General features: G+C 44.1%; 1 protein-coding gene across 1 annotated transcript in view; it reads left to right on the top strand.

The window, feature by feature from the left end:
* dscama (Down syndrome cell adhesion molecule a) overlaps positions 1-18,849 on the top strand; it is a 69,495-nt gene that overhangs the window by 48,745 nt on the left and 1,901 nt on the right. The window contains 19 exon segments of the mRNA XM_034550102.1: positions 4,179-4,375; positions 4,901-4,997; positions 5,177-5,305; positions 5,435-5,602; positions 6,205-6,275; positions 6,785-7,028; positions 7,265-7,411; positions 12,429-12,584; positions 12,952-13,085; positions 14,031-14,184; positions 14,992-15,145; positions 15,233-15,396; positions 15,540-15,638; positions 15,753-15,941; positions 16,548-16,838; positions 17,488-17,664; positions 17,762-17,792; positions 17,883-17,998; positions 18,098-18,247. Coding sequence (XP_034405993.1) covers positions 4,179-4,375; positions 4,901-4,997; positions 5,177-5,305; positions 5,435-5,602; positions 6,205-6,275; positions 6,785-7,028; positions 7,265-7,411; positions 12,429-12,584; positions 12,952-13,085; positions 14,031-14,184; positions 14,992-15,145; positions 15,233-15,396; positions 15,540-15,638; positions 15,753-15,941; positions 16,548-16,838; positions 17,488-17,664; positions 17,762-17,792; positions 17,883-17,998; positions 18,098-18,247 — 2,868 coding nt within the window.

Raw genomic sequence — 18,849 nt, 5'->3', positions numbered from 1 at the left:
CGTGGGCGATACTGTCATGACGCCAGCTCATCAGGCGAGAAGATGGCACGCCGGAGGGGTGTTTTTTGTTTTAATTAAACATTTTCAGAACCCTACAAAAATAATTTGTAGGGTTTAACTAACATAAAATAGTGCCCCCCCCCCCCCCCCCCCCCGTAAGAAATTCATACTTTATTTAGACACCTCATAATCTCATTTGTAGAGTGAGTGGACTTCCAAAATGGAGCTTTATGAAGTATTTTCCTTTTTGTCGTTAATAACAATTATGCTGCCTCAAATGATGCTTCTATAAAAAAAAACAATGTAATCCCTTTTCATTCCATCTCATTGAACCCGTGAGATGGTCTCTCTGCTCTCTTCCTTTGATCACAGATGAATAGACCCCCACTAAAGTAGTGTAGCCGTTCAGCTGTAAAAGTGTTATTATTATTCTCCTGACTTCTCCATTTGACTAATTCTGTTTTCCACATTACTAACGCCACCAGTTAGAGACATTAGAAACATTTTCTTTTTGTATCTTTTTTTTGTTTAGTTTTTTGGCCCTGCATTGCGACATTCAGGGCGTGATTGTGTAATCATTATCATACTCCTGTGAAAATCAATGGCAGGTCCATGTTCTATTCCTGGCTACTAGAAATGGCCCTTTTTTCAAAGAGTGGAGACTGGCGAGAGAGAGGTGGAGGGAGAGAGAGAGAGAGAGAGAGAGAGAGGGAGGGAGAGAGAGAGAGGCGGGAGGAGAGGGAGGCGAGGTGGAGAGAGGAGAGAGGAGAGACTGTCCGACGCTGGTTGGCATGGTAACCTGGCCAGGTGAAAGAGAGCCTGGGAGAAGGGAGGGAGGAGGGGTGCTTTTGTCTCACGGGAGTAGCCTATCAGCAGCCAGCCTATCCCCCACAATCCCCTGCAGGCTTAAGCGTATCATCACTGCCCTCTGGGTTGCTGTGGAGGAACAGGGCTCTCCTCACCTCCACATGAAAGACACATTGTGAACCACTCACTCTGCTTATTATTCGTAGGTTTTCCAAGCGCTATATTGCAGATGTTTTCTTTCCTCTTTGCCAACGCAAGCTGCAGATACAGCCCCAGATTTTCCAGAAAAAATAAACATGTTTGTCCTCCGCCATCATCCTCCCCTCTTCCACCATAAACACATCACATATTGCTTTCTGAAGAGGAGCAGTGCTGTGAAAGTGAGCATTATTTTAGTCTATTACAGTGCTCACTACTTATGCGTGTCAACATGTTTTATAAACTAGTATTTTTCCAGACGTGTGCATACATCAAGTTATTAATAATACAGTGCGAGAAATTTAAGCAAAGATTTCAATGGTAAGATGAAGGCGAGATGATTCTAAGTGGCTCACAGTGATGAGATTCATGATGAAATCGCTGTTTTCTGTCCGGCTGTGCGTTTGCTGTGCGCTTTGCCCGATGTGTTGTGTTCGAGGCTGAATTAGATGTCAGGGGAGCTGATGCCTAATGAGAAAGGGGACTCCCTCTTTCCTCCCTCACCTCCTCTCTGCCTCTTTATTTCTTTTCTTTCTCTGTCTCGTCACTCATCCCCCGTCGTCCCGTTCCCATAATTCCACTGAATATTAAAGAAATACATCAACACAACAATTACAGGGCCACAAAGTGTGCCTCAGGGCTGGCTCAGCTGGGCTGCTTGCACACACACACACACGTTTATACACACATGCATATACATAGACACAAGCTTATGCATGTTTAAACACACAGAGACTCGGACATACAAACTGTGTGCGCCTCACCGCTGAGCCCTCTTCATGTTGCATAGACACTCCCATTGTTTGCATGTGTGTCTCCGCCTTCCTACACATTCATCTCACATCAAGATGTCGCGTTGTAAGATAGATTTAGTGTGATGTTTGCATCACATTAACTGAAGAGCGGCTGTCTGGCTCAAAAATATATATATATATTCAAAATAAATGTAACTTGAGACATCAGAGAAGCACATCACATGATATATAAATCTGCAAATTGATTTATATGCTGATGCCAGTAACTGATGAATAAATGAACAGTGGTGATGATCAATAATTTGGATCAACAATAAATTAACATTTTCTTCAATGGTTGAATGACAGCTCTTTAGAAATGATGCTTTGTCAGAACAATTCCAGTTTTTAACTTTTTTAACTTGATTTATTTGATCGATGTATCGATCTGTCCTTTAATGTAGCAAGGTGCTCAAATGTGGATTTTTCCACTTTCCTACAATGATATAGCTGCTTGCGACGCTTGTGTCATGTTTCAATCACTCAAATCTTTTTTTCTCTGTTGCCCCTCTCCCAACTAAAGAGCTATGTATTCTGACTAGCAGCTATAGACGCTTTGGCTGTGAAATCAAAAGCCAACCCCCCTCACAAACACAAAATCCGATTGATCGACATCAGACGGTTCAAATCACCAGCTGATCATGCTGAGACTTGCCCCTTTAAGGTATTATTGTTCTACAAATATATAAGAAATAATCAAATTAAATAAAAAGCACTATTTTTAAATAATTTTGAGCAGAGAAAACATAAATCCCACTACCTATTTCTAGATATGTTCCTTTTAAAACGTTTTAATTTGTGCAGTATTTTTTTAAATGTTAATAACCCGTTCCATCAACGCGTTATAAGCACTAACATTATTTGTTGGATTGTGATATAAGGAAGAAGTGGAACACCGTTGTATTGTATCAACCTCCTTCCCCTCCAGAGCCTGGATGCTGTACAGACATCCTCTACACAACGCGTAGCCGTCTTGATCTTCTCGCCGTCTTTGCTTTTCGTCACCTCGCACAGTGTCAACAACATCGCCCTGTGCCACCTCTGAGCCGCTCACACTGCACAAATGAAAAGCAGCTGTGCACAAAAATGATAACGTTTAAATAAAGCCTGAGCTTCTTTTTCTTCCCCTCTCCGCTCACTTTTCCAAATGTGTCTCACAAAAAATTCATACTTGTCATGCAAAATAAATCAGCGTTCTTTTTCCGTAGCCGAGCCCCAAATGGCTGCCGAGTGAATAAGAGATGAGGCTTAAATGTTTGCAACCTCCTGCCTGACACTTTACATCACATCACTGAAGTCACGCTTTGTGTGTGTGTGTGTGTGTGTGTGTGTGTGTGTGTGTGTGTGTGTGTGTGTGTGTGAGTGTGTGTGTGTGTGTGTGTGTGCGTGAGAGAATGCAAGAGCTCACATTTTGTGCTTGCATAAGCGTGTGTATGTGTGTGTGCGTGGGTGTGAGTGTGTGTGATCATCTGGGAGCAAGGGGTTGTTATACACTCTGCTGTGGGTGTAATGAGGCATGCATGTTGTTAGTGTGCATTTAGTGTGGTGTCTTCAGAATGTTGTTAGAGCATTACTGTACCATTTAGGGCCCTCAGATACAAGATGTACATTCAGTTACAGTATATTCTCAATGCAAGGAATACTGTCTTTTTTTCTCTCTCACTCAGCTGCTTTAAAACTTGTCAAAACTAAGGACAATTAGAAAGCTTCTTTTTGTTGCATTGCAGGAACACCAGCTTTTAAAAGTGGTTGCGAGGGTTGGTAACCAGGCAATATGGTTGCCATTTAGAACTCCTGTTCAGCGCAAAGATGCCAGGATCCTTCGCCTCCCAACACTTCACAAATGTAGTTTTTTCTTCAGGTTCATCTGGTTCTTTGTCAGTTGGATCAATTTGCACATTCAATGTTCACATAACACTTTTATTTCACGGTTAAGTTCTTACCTTAACCTTCGCACCCTTACCATCACATTCTCTCTGGCTATTCTCTACAACGTCAGCCAACTAGCTACCTCCTAAGCTGTTTGTCTTCCCTGAAGAACGTCTTGAATAAAATCATTAAATGTTACTAAATAACTCTGAATTAGCCGCTAGATGGTTGAACTCACTAAAAGAGGCCACGGGCATGTGATTGGCAGAAAGTTGTTCTTTTGAAAATAATGATGTGTAATTCAAATTTCTTAACAAATGTGTAGACTTTTAGTAATGTCTATAGTTATTCATTTATATTTCCTAAATATTGCTATTATTATTTATTTTGTAATGCAGAAATGGGTCCTTTGATCGTCCTTATAAACACATGTAGCAATGTGGTTCATCCAGATAATAGATCTGACACAATATCTTCTTCTCTTCCTCTCCACCTTACTTCTGTCACCAGTCCCTGCCATGATCACATCCTACCCCAACACCACGCTGGCCACGCAGGGTGAGGAGAAGAAGATGAGCTGCACGGCTCACGGTGAGAAACCCATCATGGTCCGCTGGGAGAAGGAGGAACGCATCATCAACCCTGAGACCAGCCGCTATGTGGTTTCTGTCAAGGAGATGGGCGACGAGGTCATCTCCACCCTGCAGGTAGGAGGCTGTGACACTTGAAAGTGTGTAAAAGTGTGTGTGTGTGTATGTATATATATATATATATATATATATATATATATATATATAATTTCCCATATATCTCCCATCTTTGAGCTATATATACATATATATGATCAAAGATGTTATCGAAACAATCTTTCTTTTGTTTCTTATTAAATACTTAAACTTTAACTGTTCATGACTGTAAAATCCTTCTTAAGACATAGTTTGATAGAATCTTTGGTTACTATTCACTGCTCATGTCTACACTAAGACCAAGACCTGTTATGATGGGTCACAAATCAAAAGATGAACAGAAAACGTATTTGTTAAATTAAAGATATCAAAATAAAGATACGTGTTTACTATTGCCTTCTCTTTTTAAACGTTATATATATACTTTATTAAAATGTATAGAATATGTTTGATAATAATAATTCAAATGAAAATATTTCAGTCTTGGAACACCACCTCCATAGTATTTCTTTATTTAAACTTCTCTCATTGGTCTGCATCGATCAGATCATGCCCACAGTGAGGGAGGACTCCGGCTTCTTCTCCTGCCATGCCATCAACTCCTTTGGTGAAGACAGAGGAATCATACAGCTCACAGTGCAAGGTATGACTTCCCCTTCCTCAGACGCTCGGAGAGAAAAACTAAAAAAATGCTCTGACGAAGCTTTTCAGCCACCACAATTGCAGACAATGCAGTTTTTCCATTCTGCCCACCTTTATCTGCCCTTTTGAAGTTCATTAACACTGAAATAACAAAGTTCCGGTCACCGTTTTTCCCTGTAGAGCCCCCGGACCCCCCAGAGGTGGAGATCAGAGAAGTTAAGGACAGGACCATTGCACTGCGTTGGACTATGGGTTTTGATGGCAACAGCCCAATCACAGGCTTCGACATTGAAAGCAAGAACAGATCAGGTACTAGAAAAGACATTTATATCAAAGATTAGACAATCATCATACAGTGCATTTGGTTCAGATGTGTTTTGGTTGATTATCCCTGCTTTCACTTTCACCAATAAACCTCGCCCCCTCTCCCCTCCACAGCTTCCTGGGATACCGCCCAAAAGACCAAAGATGTCTCACCTCAGCTCAACCAGGCCACCATCATCGACCTCCACCCCTCCTCCACCTACAACATCCGCATGTTTGCCAAGAACCTCATCGGCAAGAGCGAGGCCAGCAACGAGCTCACCATCACCACGGACGAAGCCGGTGAGAAATGAACGGACGCAGTTGTGTTCCGCACGGAACTCTCACGCACACATGGTTCACATACTTACTTTTCACTCTTATTTTGTGGTGCATAAATTATATGCAGTTCCACTAACCAGAGTAAATCTAATTTGGTACTATGACACAACAAATCAGAAAAGCAAGTGAGCGAAGGGCGAGTGAAAGACGAGAGGCAAAAGGAGGTAAAGGGGCAGCTGAGTCGATTCATTAACAGCCTGGTGACATCAGCCCCGTTGGCTCTGTTGCATTATTGAACACACGCTGACCCCCGCATTAAAAGCAGAAATGTTCAATTAGCGGCCTCAGTAGTAAATGTCACACTACGGTCAATAGACTGAGGCTGGACCCCATCTGCAAATCAGCACCCCCCCCCCTTTACCTTCATCTTCCCTCTCTGTCCCCCCCCACAGAGAACTTCTCCGAAGCAGCCACCTATAAATACATGTCACATTTGTTAAAATAGCCCGACTCAGACTGACTTTGTTTATTTCAGAATAATGTTGTTTACCTCATGAAAATATTTGAGATTGTGGAATGTTTACAGTTTTCTAATGTGTTCATGTTGGCGAATGTGATCTCAGCTCCTGATGGACCCCCTCAGGAAGTGCAGCTGGAAGCCCTCTCCTCCCAGAGCATCCGTGTCTCTTGGCGGGTAAGTTGATCCAACTCCGTGGGTTGATCATGTGTGTTTGTGTGCAGAAAGGTACCATCTGGGATATTTGTTGCCATTATCAGTCTTTATACTCGTGTCTCGTGGTTCAGGTGAGGTGACCCGTTTTATTAGGTTTATTATTTCCATCATGTGTACAGACATTTTGGCCTTTGGTCTTATTTAAATCGTCTGTAGATCCAAGAGTGACAAGAATGCGTCTAAATATACGGTACGCCTCAAATAACGATTTGTGAAAAAGAGGGTCTTGTTCACTGGGAGTATATCTAGGTGAGTGTGGGGAGTGATCACAAGCTAACACCATGCCGTATTTGTACAGTATGTGTGGCTTTATGGTACCAGAACGTAATAAAATGCATTCATAAAAGTGCTACGTTTTCTTTTTTCATCAAAAATAGAGACTGACCTGCTACTTCATCAGTCGAATGTTTTAATTTGTCTTCTAATACTTTTGCACTCAAATTAAAAAAAAAGTTTCATTCCTTCATCAGGCACCTAAGAAGCACCTCCAGAACGGAGCCATCAAAGGCTACCAGGTGGGCTACAGGGAGTACAGCTCTGGTGGAAACTACCAGTTCAGTGTGATCAGCATAGAGACCACAGGGGACAATGCAGAGAGCCTGGTGCTGGACAACCTGAAGAAGTTCACCCAGTACGGAGTCGTGGTGCAAGCCAGCAACAGCGCCGGGACGGGGCCCTCTTCCACGGAGGTGGCCGCCACCACGCTGGAAGACGGTGAGACAGGAATGCGATATCAAACTCTGTGATCTGCAGAATATTCCGAACAAAAGTCAGAAACAATTCCTGTTCATGATGCCAGCACAACACAGCGCTGAACTCCCTGTTCTCAAAGAGAAGTGATTAGTGAGGATCTATCACAGCCTAGTGGAGATCAGAGGTTGCTGCCACACGGTGTCAGTCCGAAGAGTTCCACCGTTTCTGACGGCCTGTCTCCTGGTTCTCCCCCTCAGTGCCCAGTCGTCCTCCAGAGAACGTCCAGGCCACTGCAACATCTCCGGAGGTCATCTCTCTGTCCTGGCTGACCCCTCCCAAAGATGCTCTCAACGGTAACCTGGTGGGCTTCAGGGTCATCTACTGGGCCAACCTGCCCGATGGAGGTACACATTTATATCTGTTTACTTATTAAAAACATCAAATTATGTTGTAAATTGTCCTCGGGCAACATATATATATGTTGTTATCAACATATTTAGAAATAAATTGAGAGCTGCTTTATTGCATTTTTAATAAGGAATTGGAAGTGTTCTGGAAATGCAACACAATAAAATGCAAAGAGGAAATTCCACAGCTTCATATGGCGTAGAATTATTGGGGTATAACACATCTGGTCTGCACTTGCGGAGAGGCTCACTTACTCGTAGAACATGAGGACGGTTGATTTGTTTAACTGAGCAGCAGGGAGGGTCTCATAGTCAATGGGTTAGAATGACAAGTCTGCAATTATTGAAAATATATTTAATGAAAGACCTTAAGCAAATGCTTTCTATTTAAAAATGTTCTGTTGTCTATCGGCAGCCATCCATTCGAGTGTACAACATTGCAGCTCCAGTTACACTGCACATAACCTGTCCCAGGCTTCATTCAATAGTCTTGTCACAAACAGGGATGTAAACAATGCTGGATTTAAAATTAAAATAATAACTGCTCTGCAAATGTTCTCTAAGAAAGAGAATGCTCACAACATATTCATTTGAGCCTTGAGGTCTCACACAATGTATTTTAGTGAATAACACTGAATGTAAACGTAACTTGTGTTTGTTTACAAGAAAACTCCACGGGACCCCTTTAAGAGTCAACTCTCAGATTGGACCAATCAGAGCAGAGCTCCATTACGCTGTCTGATACCCCTATACAGGATACACACCACATATTATACAAGAACATATTGAGTTAAAAGACAAAATGTAAAACATGAGTCACATTAATTATCCATTCAAACAATCATTGATATTACTACATAGAAAACAAAATGCTGCAGTTCAATCATTATTGTATTACTGATAAATGTAGAACAACGCTGCAGATTTCCACACAAGGAGGATACGGTGTTTCAATTGTGTCAAACTGAAACTTGAATACATCAGATTGGTTTGTTGGCTGAGGTCCAGTATTTATTTATCTCTGCTGAACAGTTATGAGCTAAAAACTGAATGCTGTGTTTTTTATAACGAATAAAGTAATAAGGACTGCCGTCGAAGCTTATCAGTAAACAACAGGTTATAGTTCCCAGGATGCATCTCGTTGTATCTGGGTAACCTCCACGACGGGCCGAAAGTCTGTGTGGTCGGGTTGAAGTCAGACAGCATGCCATGCCATTGTCACATGGTGAGTTTGTGTCCGCGGGATTGGTTGTGACAGCACGATTACCTTTGACCTCTGCACTGTCACATCATGTTGGTCTGCCTATAGAGCATGAACGCTCCAGACTTGACAGCCAGGACTAGTTTGCATGGTAACAGTCCACAGCTCTGCTGGTGGATGCTCATAGTTCGATATCAGTGTTATTATTTATAAATGGTTCGGATGACATTGTATGTAAATATGACATATATAATTACGGCCTCTTTGCACTTAACGTGTATCTTTTGCAATCAAACTTGTCAATACTCTATGGATTTCTATTTCAGACCAGAGCTGTTCCTCAGTATGACCAGCAGAGGGAAACACAAGCCCTTTCTAACAAACAGGGCTGCAGCTTGTTCCAGTTGCATCAGTGTTGTTGGAAGTAACTCGGGGTCACAGTGCACAGTGGTTGATGTGTCTTTTTTGTTAGATGGTTACAGTTCAGGGTTTATGTTCATGTCACACTGAATCATTTCATGTGAAAGGACTGCTACAAATACAGGTGTAACTTGCATTCAATAAAAAAACCATAACATTCATACATTTGTCAACTCTGATTGGATGTGTGGCTGTCCGTCACACGTCCAATCAGATGTCCAGGTGGAGCAGTGCGCCCCGTTTAAACCAGTTTTTCTCTGTTACCAAACAGACACAAACAAACTTAAAACTAAGCATCTGAAGCAGAAAATAAAGACATCAAATTAAGGCAAAGACAACAACACCCCTCCCTTCCATTATTTACCCCACTGTCTTTTGAATTTCATGCAGTGACGGTTACTCATCCGTTTCATCTAACCATTGTTGTTCTCTACCGTCGACCTGGCTCCTTGGGAGACTTCTTGGAAGAACTAGACGTCCTCCTATCAAACTTCCCAGAAAATGCCCCCCCGCTCATCCTTCTGGGTGACTTTAACATCCAGACAGAGAAGTCTCTCTCTGCCACTGACACTCTCCTCTCTACGCTGTTTTCCTCTTTTGATTCTCTCTGTCCTCTTACGACTCGAAAGGTCCACAAGTCCTCTCCGGCTCCGTGGCTGTCCGAACCATTGCGCGCCAAGAGAGCCACTATGCGAGCATCGGAAAGGAAATGGCGAAAATCCAAACACGCCGACGACCTGCTTGCCCATCAATCTCATCTCTCCTCCTTCTCTGCGTCTATCTCTATATCTTCTACCAATCCAAAATCGAATCCTCTTTGTCTAACCCCAAAAAGCTCTTCTCTATTTTTTCCAACCTCCTTGACCCCCCTGGTCCCCCCCCTCCCTCCACCCTTCTACCAAGCCACTTTGTTGACTACTTCACAAAAAAGATAGACGACATACGCTCCTCATTTACTAATCCATCTTCACTACACCATCAGTAATTCTATCTTCTTCCCCCTCGTTTTCCTCTTTTATCCCCCTGTCTCCCAATCAAGTTCTTACCTTGGTAACCTCTGCCCACCCAACCACCTGCCCCCTTGACCCCATCCCGTTCTCCAGTCTATTGATCCTGACCTTCTTCCCTTTCTCACCCATCTTATTAACACCTCCCTCTCAACTGGCTGTTTCCCTAACTCTCTGAAGGAGGCAAGAGTTAACCCTCTCCTGAAGAAACCCACTCTCGACCCGTCTGAAGTCAATAACTACAGACCTGTCTCTCTCCTCCCCTTCCTTTCCAAAACTCTAGAGCGAGCTATCTTTAACCAAGTCTCCTCCTATCTCCACAGTAACAGCCTTCTAGACCCCCACCAGTCTGGATTCAAGGCAGGCCACTCAACAGAGACTGCCCTCCTTGCTGTCTCTGAGCAGCTTCACACTGCTAGAGCAGCCTCTCTCTCATCTGTCCTTATCCTTCTAGACTTTTCCGCTGCCTTTGACACAGTGAACCACCAGATCCTTATTTCCTCCCTCCAGGACCTGGGTATCTCATGCATCGCACTCTAACTCTTCTCATCCTACCCCACCGACCGCACTTAGATAGATAGATAGATAGATAGATAGATAGATAGATAGATAGATAGATAGATAGATAGATAGATAGATAGATAGATAGATAGATAGATAGATAGATAGATAGATAGATAAGTACTTTATTGATCCCCTAGACTTACCGGGTAACCTGGAGAGGATCTGTGTCTGAGCCTTGTCCTCTGACTACTGGGGTCCCTCAGGGCTCAGTCCTTGGTCCTCTTCTCTTCTCTCTGTACACCAACTCTCTCGGCTCTGTCATTCGCTCGCATGGCTTCTCCTACCACAGCTACGCTGACGACACCCAACTGATCCTCTCGTTTCCCCAATCAGAAACACAGGTAGCAGCACGAATCTCTGCCTATCTGACTGACATCTCTCAGTGGATGTCCGCACACCACCTGAAAATTAACCCGGACAAGACTGAACTTCTCCTCCTTCCAGTAAAAGGCTCCTCCACCCACGACCTAACTATTAACTTCAACAACTCAGTGTTGGCTCCGACTCAGACTGACAGGAACCTCGGTGTGACACTCGACAGTCAACTCTCCCTGACTGCCAACATTACCGCAACAACACGCTCCTGTAGGTACATGCTGTACAACATCAGGATAATACGACCTCTTCTCACTCAGAAGGCGGCACAGGTTCTGGTCCAGGCTCTGGTCCAGGCTCTGGTCATCTCACGGATAGACTACTGTATCTCCCTCCTGGCAGGTCTACCTGCTAATGCCATTCGACCTCTACAGCTCATCCAGAATGCAGCTGCTCGACTGGTCTTCAACCTCCCGAAATTTACCCACACTACTCCGCTCCTCCGCGACCTTCACTGGTTACCGGTGGCCGCCCGCATCCACTTCAAAACATTGGTACTTGCGTACCGTGTTGCGAACTGATCGGGTCCGGTCTACATCCAGGACATGGTCAAACCGTACACCCCACCTCGTTCACTTCACTCGGCTTCTGCCAATCTGCTTGTAGCTCCTTCACTTCGAGCTAAATCACGACTGTTTGCTGTGCTGGCTCCTCATTGGTGGAACGAGCTCCCCATTGACATCAGGACAGCAGAAAGTCTCCACATCTTCCGTCGCAAACTAAAAACACATCTTTTTCGACTATACCTTGAATAGGGAAGGTAGCGCCGTAGTAGCACTTTGGTAGCACTTAAATGGCTCTTACTGATAGCACTTTGTAGTTTAACTTTATTGAAGAAATTGTACTTGCTTGATTTTTGTTGTTCTGAGTTTGGACTCATGGTTTAATGCACGTAAGTCGCTTTGGATAAAAGCGTCAGCTAAATGACATGTCATGTAATGTAATGTAACACTTAATTTTTGTATCCGAACAGTAGGACTGGATATCAAGACACGAGGCAAATACACAATCGTGCATTTACTGTGCGATAGGTATTCCAGGCATTTAGTTGCTCCATAAAAGCCAGAGAAGAAGAGGTGCAGCTGGCCTCCTGATCTCTGGCGAGGACACGTTGTTGTGGAGCGATATGGACAGGGATTGACACATTAATTTAAACCCTAACACCCAAGGGTAGCAGATTGCCAGTCAAGGCCGGCCACCACAGCAGACCTTGGACGCAGGGTTGTTTAAAATGCGTGATTGAAATATGGCGTCACATCCAAGGCTGTGCTATAAATTTTGATGTATGTGATCCTGCTGTATAATATATATGAGTCCCATGTCTGGACCAGCGGCAGCTTGTCATATGGTTGGGTTTATTTACAATAAGAAATCTGAGTTGTCCTGACTCAGTTTTAACTTTTACTCCGTTCCATCTCTTTCCTGTCCGCTGGTTTCTGTCCGCCAGAGCTTGGAGAAATCAGGAATGTGACGTCCTCTAAGCCCTCGCTGGAGCTGGACGGACTGGAGAAGTACACCAACTACAGCATCCAGGTGTTGGCCTTCACCAGAGCTGGAGACGGCGTTCGCAGCGAACAGATTTACACCCGCACCAAGGAGGACGGTAGGAAGATAAAGTCACCTCTCCTCGTACAATCACAAGGGCAGCGGTCACATTGCACTTGTTAAGGCTTGTGACGTTTAACTGGCTGCTGCGAGGCCTCAAGGAATCACAGTATGTCTGGTCTTAACATTAAATGGAGAAATGTCAGCTGTCTTTCAGCACCCTTGTGTGGTAAAAATGAGGCAAGCGAGCGACTCTTCAATATGCTTACTTAGAGGAGAGTTGTAATTGGCCTTTAGAATATGACATTTCTCCATCTGTTATCCTGCTTTATAATCAGTGTAAAAAGCCCCATAAAAATCAACTCGAGGAACAATATGAGGCTTAATGTGGGAAATACATCAACCAGATCCTCTTTTCCTTTTAGTTCCTGGGCCTCCGGCGGGCGTGAAGGCAGCCGCTGCATCAAACTCAGTGGTGTTTGTGTCCTGGCTCCCTCCTCTCAAAGTGAACGGCATCATCAGGAAATACACCGTGTTCTGCTCCAACCCACACCCCACGGTACGAACAGCAGTGAGCAGTTTACCGCCTTGAGTCGGATGGATTTCAAACAAACTGATCATTCGGGCCATTGAGCCATGTAACTTAACTAGCTTGACTTAAGGGATAAGGCTGGCCTTGTTCTATATTTTTCTCATTGTCAACAAATCCAATGAAAGGACCATTCTGCCCCTACCCTGTCTGTGGCTCTCAGTATTTTCCTCAAACAGGTGGACACTAGTTTTTAACACACATTGGTTCAAAAGCTCAAAGCAGCTAGAACCAATATTGCCATCATTTTTGGAGATTCTAGGATCATTTATTGTCAGAGTGATGCATTTAGCAGCTAAAGATGCCAAATTATATAAATCTGTACGTTGTCGATTGTTGAACACCAGCTGACAATATTGTCTTTGTTGGCCCCCAGTGGTTTGACTTCACACGTGCTTCAGTGATGTAGATGGTTATTCAAGTGTCAGTGTACTTGTACATCACATCTGGGTGTGGATACAGCCACAACACATCTGGAACCTTCAACCAGAGAGTAACCCGGCTCAAAGGTCTGGTCGGTTTAAGCGGGAACTACATGGCTCATTGATTTGTTTTAGTAGAGTTCTGTTACGCAGAAGAACAAAGAGATATATCTGCCGTTGGAGACACACTCAATATGTGTTAGTAGGATACATTTTTTATTTTTGTATTGTGATTTGTTGAAAATAAGAAAAATATCTAACGTCACCAGACTTATCCTTTCGCTTTACTTACTTTGTATTCCTCGTGGAACACAGTGATACATCACATCAGTGATAAACTGTTTCCATCCGTGTCTGTCTTGAGCCCTTTTATTCCGGCCGTTGCCACATCCATTTGTCACTTTATTATTAAGTCAGCATTTAATGTCTTTGTAGAATATGTTTAGATCTGCAGCAGCACGTTATGACATCCTGAATGTCTTCCCCCGCCCAGGTGAGCAGTGAGTTTGAGGCGGCCCCAGATGTGTTCTACTACCGCATCCCTAACCTGAGTAGGAACCGTCAGTACAGCATCTGGGTGGTGGCCGTCACCGCCGCGGGCCGTGGAAACGCCAGTGAAATCATCACCGTCAAACCAATGGCTGAGGGTAGGTGGAGCCCATCTTTGGTGCAGTTTGATAGTCAGTGCTGAATAAAACCGAAACCATGGTCCATGTTTGATCTAAAGGCAGATTGTGTGATTTATTGGTAAATAAAAAACTGAGAAGTAACCTCCTGATGGTCTATATTCAGCATGTAAAAGGCAAGAGGTGTCCGTGTCTACGTGCCTGATGGGAAGATACTATGTAAGATGGGATGCATCATTTTCGGACTTGAGATGGAAACACAAGTGTGCAGAGAAATCACAGCATTTGACAGCATATAATATAAAGTATACCATGTTACTGCAGTAGGTCCAATTATTAACGTTGACTGCCATAAAGCGTAATGCAGCAAGTCAGTTAAAATTCATCAGGATCCCTTGTTGGGGACGACTCTGCTTCCCTCTTATTTCTAGTATCTCCTTATAAGAAGACTCAAAAGGAAGCATTAGCTGAATATAAATAACCCGTGTTAGACCCTTTCAACATTGAACAGGCTTCGTGGAAGCTGATAAGCTGATTGCGTGTGTTGATAGACCCCCGTGTGTTCTAGAGTCAGGACCCACAGCTCCTATCAGGACATCCTGTCTGAGGTCTATGTGATGGATGGTCCCTCCTTCCCTACTCCACTGCTCAGATGGAGAAAGAAAGCACCATTAGACTGTGCCTGTGTCCCTGAATCAGTGAGCCAAAGGGTTAGAGAGTGAATGAAAGGACATCAAATGTGGAGAAGTCATTTAGAAAAATAACAGCACATGCATTTGTTACCGTGTGTCCTCTGTGAGCTGATGAAGCATGTGTGGGTTACTGCAGCTCCGGCTCGGATCCTGACCTTCAACAGGACTGTAACGACCCCCTGGATGCGGGACATTGTGCTGCCTTGTAAAGCAGTGGGTGATCCATCCCCAACCATTAAGTGGCTGAAGGAGATGTGAGTACAGTTGACTGTGTGTGTAGAGATAAATACGTGTGAATAGGGTCTCCAACAGTCGTTGAACTTGTCTGGAAGTTGCTGTGCGACAAGAAGCTGATTCTTAACCCATCTGTGTTTCAGCAATGGAACCCCAGCACCTGTCGTGATTGACAGCCGGCGCAGCGTCCATGGCAACGGCAGCCTTGTTATTCGTACGGTGAAAGCAGAGGATTCTGGGAACTACACTTGTGTGGCCAGCAACAGCTTTGGCTCGGACAAGATCGTCCTCAACCTGCAGGTTCAAGGTAAGAAATACAACAAATCAGCATTTCTGTACCTAGTGCCCATCAGAGCTTATAACAACGCTTAGATTCTTGTGATTCATCCTTTGTCACACCAAGGTAGTGAACGCTTTGTGGGCTTTGTCTGTTCTCTTTGCTTGCTTCAGTTCCACCTGACCAGCCTCGCCTCACAGTGACGAAGACCACCACCACCTCAATAACCCTCTCCTGGATCCCTGGAGACAACGGGGGCAGCTCCATAAGAGGTCAGCCGACTACTCTACTTGTCTTTTTCAGTATCTGGTGTCAGTCTGTTGGTTTTTTCCCCCTGTTCCTTAAAGTAATATTAATAATACAAAATACAACGTGTTCTTTTCCAGGCTACATTCTGCAGTACTCGGAGGACAACAGCGAGCAGTGGGGCAACTTCGCCATTAGTCCCAGTGAGCGCTCCTATCGGCTGGAGAACCTCAAGTGTGGCACCTGGTACAAGTTCACACTCACAGCCCAGAATGCAGTGGGGCCGGGACGCATCAGTGAGATCATTGAGGCAAAGACCCATGGGAAAGGTAGAAACAAACACGTTTTCTTCTGAGTGGCACATAATATTAGAGTTTAGTGCCATCATTTGTTTTCATCATGTGCCATGTGATAAACACAATAACCATAGTTTTCTAAGAAAAATGCCTGTTCTGAGAATGAATTATGATATGATGAAGTAATTTCTTTACACCCATTTTCTTTCCCAATGATGTAGTTTTTAGATGAATGAACCATGATACTTCAAAATATAAAGTAACATGTGATTTTAAACATGGTATATTACATTTACATTTTATATGAACTGATTGATTGGAACTAATTGGAAACTATTTTGATTATCAATTTATCGCTATCGTTTTTTTATTTTTATTTACTAAACAAAAAAATTAAAACAATGTAAGAAATAAAAGCTTCACTTTTGGTTACAAATGTAAACTTTTGCTGGTTTTCTTAGTCTTCTACATTAATAGATCAGGTACAACGTTTTAGAATTGATTAATTGAGTAAATAATCAGCACAGTGAAAACATAGAGCTCAACATTCTTTCTTGATACACTAAAGCACATCTGGCCTGGGTAACAGGTGTTTACTTTCATCTTAACACACTGAGATATTTCGTCTCTGCTCTGCAGAACCTCAGTACTCTAAAGACCAGGAGCTGTTCACCACCATCAACGCCACCCGGGTCAAGCTTAACCTGAACGGCTGGAATAACGGCGGATGCCCCATCACCTCCTTCACTTTGGAGTATCGGGCCGTGGAGGCGCCCGCATGGACCACGGCGCAGCGCACCTCCCTCACCAAGAGCTACATCCTGTACGACCTGCAGGAGGCCACCTGGTACGAGCTGCAGATGAAGGTCTACAACAGCGCCGGCTACGCCGAGAAGAGAGTCAAGTTCGCGACACTCAGCTATGACGGCAGTGAGTTAACGCACCAATACCGTTTCCGACTCATTTATTCGCAGGGAACGGAGCCACTGAAATATCTGTCACGGCCTGCTGGAAGTGGCAGGGAAGTGTATGATTCACCCGCTGCTCCAGAGGTAGTGTAACAGGAACACTGGCAGTCTGACGGTTGAGCAAGCAGAGAATCTGTGACACAACACAGATGTTTCCAGGAACTGGAGCCCAGTGAGTCTGACTAACAGTAGTGGTGTAAAGCCAAGAGGAATGAATCCCTTTTTCTGTTAATGGCAGAACTCAAGGTGATCCAGGCTCCTGTGATGAATTGGACAATATAAAACACGTTGGCATTCTGCCATAACCAGGTCTGAAGACCAGCTAACTGCTCCTTCAGTTACATCCTGCAGCTGTTGAAGAGAACAGTCAAGCTGAACATTTAGCTTTGAAGGATGAGGTCATTTGCATTTAAAGTACAGTTAGGCGGGAACCAGGTGTTAGAGGCCATTTTGCCAAAGGTCAAGTGCCAAGATCAAGAGAATGCAGCAGAAGTAGTCATCATTAAATGACACAAATTAAAAGACGCTGTTCTCTTTCATGGGAATAAGGTCATAGAGCCCTTGTGGGCGGAGCACCATCATCTGTCATAAACCATATGGCCTCCCCACAGGTACCATCGCACCGTTGGTGAAGGCGCCCAATGTGAGCGAGGACAACTCCGGGGGCGGCGAGGGTTTGAAGATGATGGTGACCATTTCCTGCGTGCTGGTGGGCATCGTCGTCATCTTCATCGGGCTGCTGGTGCTCAGGAGGAGGAGGAGGGAGCAGAGGCTCAAGAGGCTGCGTGGTGAGATGAGAGCGATCATCTAATACGACCAAATGTAGCCTCTTTTCTTCCTCAGGTTCAACAAATTTAATGATGTTTTCTACGTTTGTTTTCCCAGATGCAAAAAGTTTGGCTGAGATGCTCATGAGGTAAGAATGGTCAACAGCTATCTGACCTTAATGAATACCGACAGGAGATTCCGTAATTAAGTTGTTTGTTGTTGTTGTTGTGCTCCTCAGTAAAAACACACGTCCAACAGAGCCAATTAACAAACAGCAGCAGACGCTCCGCATGCACATTGACATCCCCAGAGCTCAGCTCCTGATCGAGGAGAGAGACACCATGGAAACTGTTGGTAAGCCCCGGCGCCAGAGAGGAAAGTCACAAGTAACTCTCACAGCAGATGAACCTGGTGATCGTAGTGCTGAGCTCGTTTTCTGTCGCCGTCCCACAGACGACAGGTCCACTGTGTTACTGACTGATAACGATTTCGGGGAGACCCAGAAACAGAAGTCGTCCACAGTCACCCACACAGTCCACTACCAGTCCCTGTCCCAGGCCACCGGTCCACTGGTGGATGTGTCCGATGCCAGACCAGGAACCAGTAAGTCCAGTACGGACGTCTTTTTTTTTGTTTTTTTATCTTCATAACATATCAAATATATTGTTTATGCCCGTTGCTTTCCCAGATATGTTCCCAAGCAGTGTTTTCTTTACCTTTCTATTTTTACTCTGATGTGCATGTTTACCACCATATATCTTACTTACACCCCCGGGATGAGTTCCTTCCTCGAAAGAACATTTTCAAGGCCGACTTTAAGTTTACGTCCCGCACCATTCACTGGCTTTCAGCCTCCTTTTCCTTCCGCCTTTGCCGGCACATGGTTGCATGTTTTGAAGCATCACTACCACATGTATTTAAGATAATATCTTCACTGTGGGGAGTGATGAAGTTAGGGCCTGGACGCCAAAATTATACATTCACGTATAATTCTAAGAATAATTTCTAATAGAAAACAGGAACTCATGGTCATTATGGTTACCGTTGGCAGGTATGATAAGAAGGAAGTCTGAGTCACGAGTCCTGTATTCCTCACATGATGACATGTCTGCACGGTGTGACCTTTGGTTGGAAATGTTAGTCAATAGCTCCATGTGTGTCCAGATGTTTGTTATTTTTGTCGTTACCACTGCTCCCATGACCAG

The sequence above is a fragment of the Cyclopterus lumpus genome, chromosome 14, assembly GCF_009769545.1.
Source record: "Cyclopterus lumpus isolate fCycLum1 chromosome 14, fCycLum1.pri, whole genome shotgun sequence".
Classification (NCBI taxonomy): Eukaryota; Metazoa; Chordata; class Actinopteri; order Perciformes; family Cyclopteridae; genus Cyclopterus; species Cyclopterus lumpus.
Note: the sequence above shows the minus strand (reverse complement) of the source record. Positions and strands in the feature narration are given on the sequence as shown.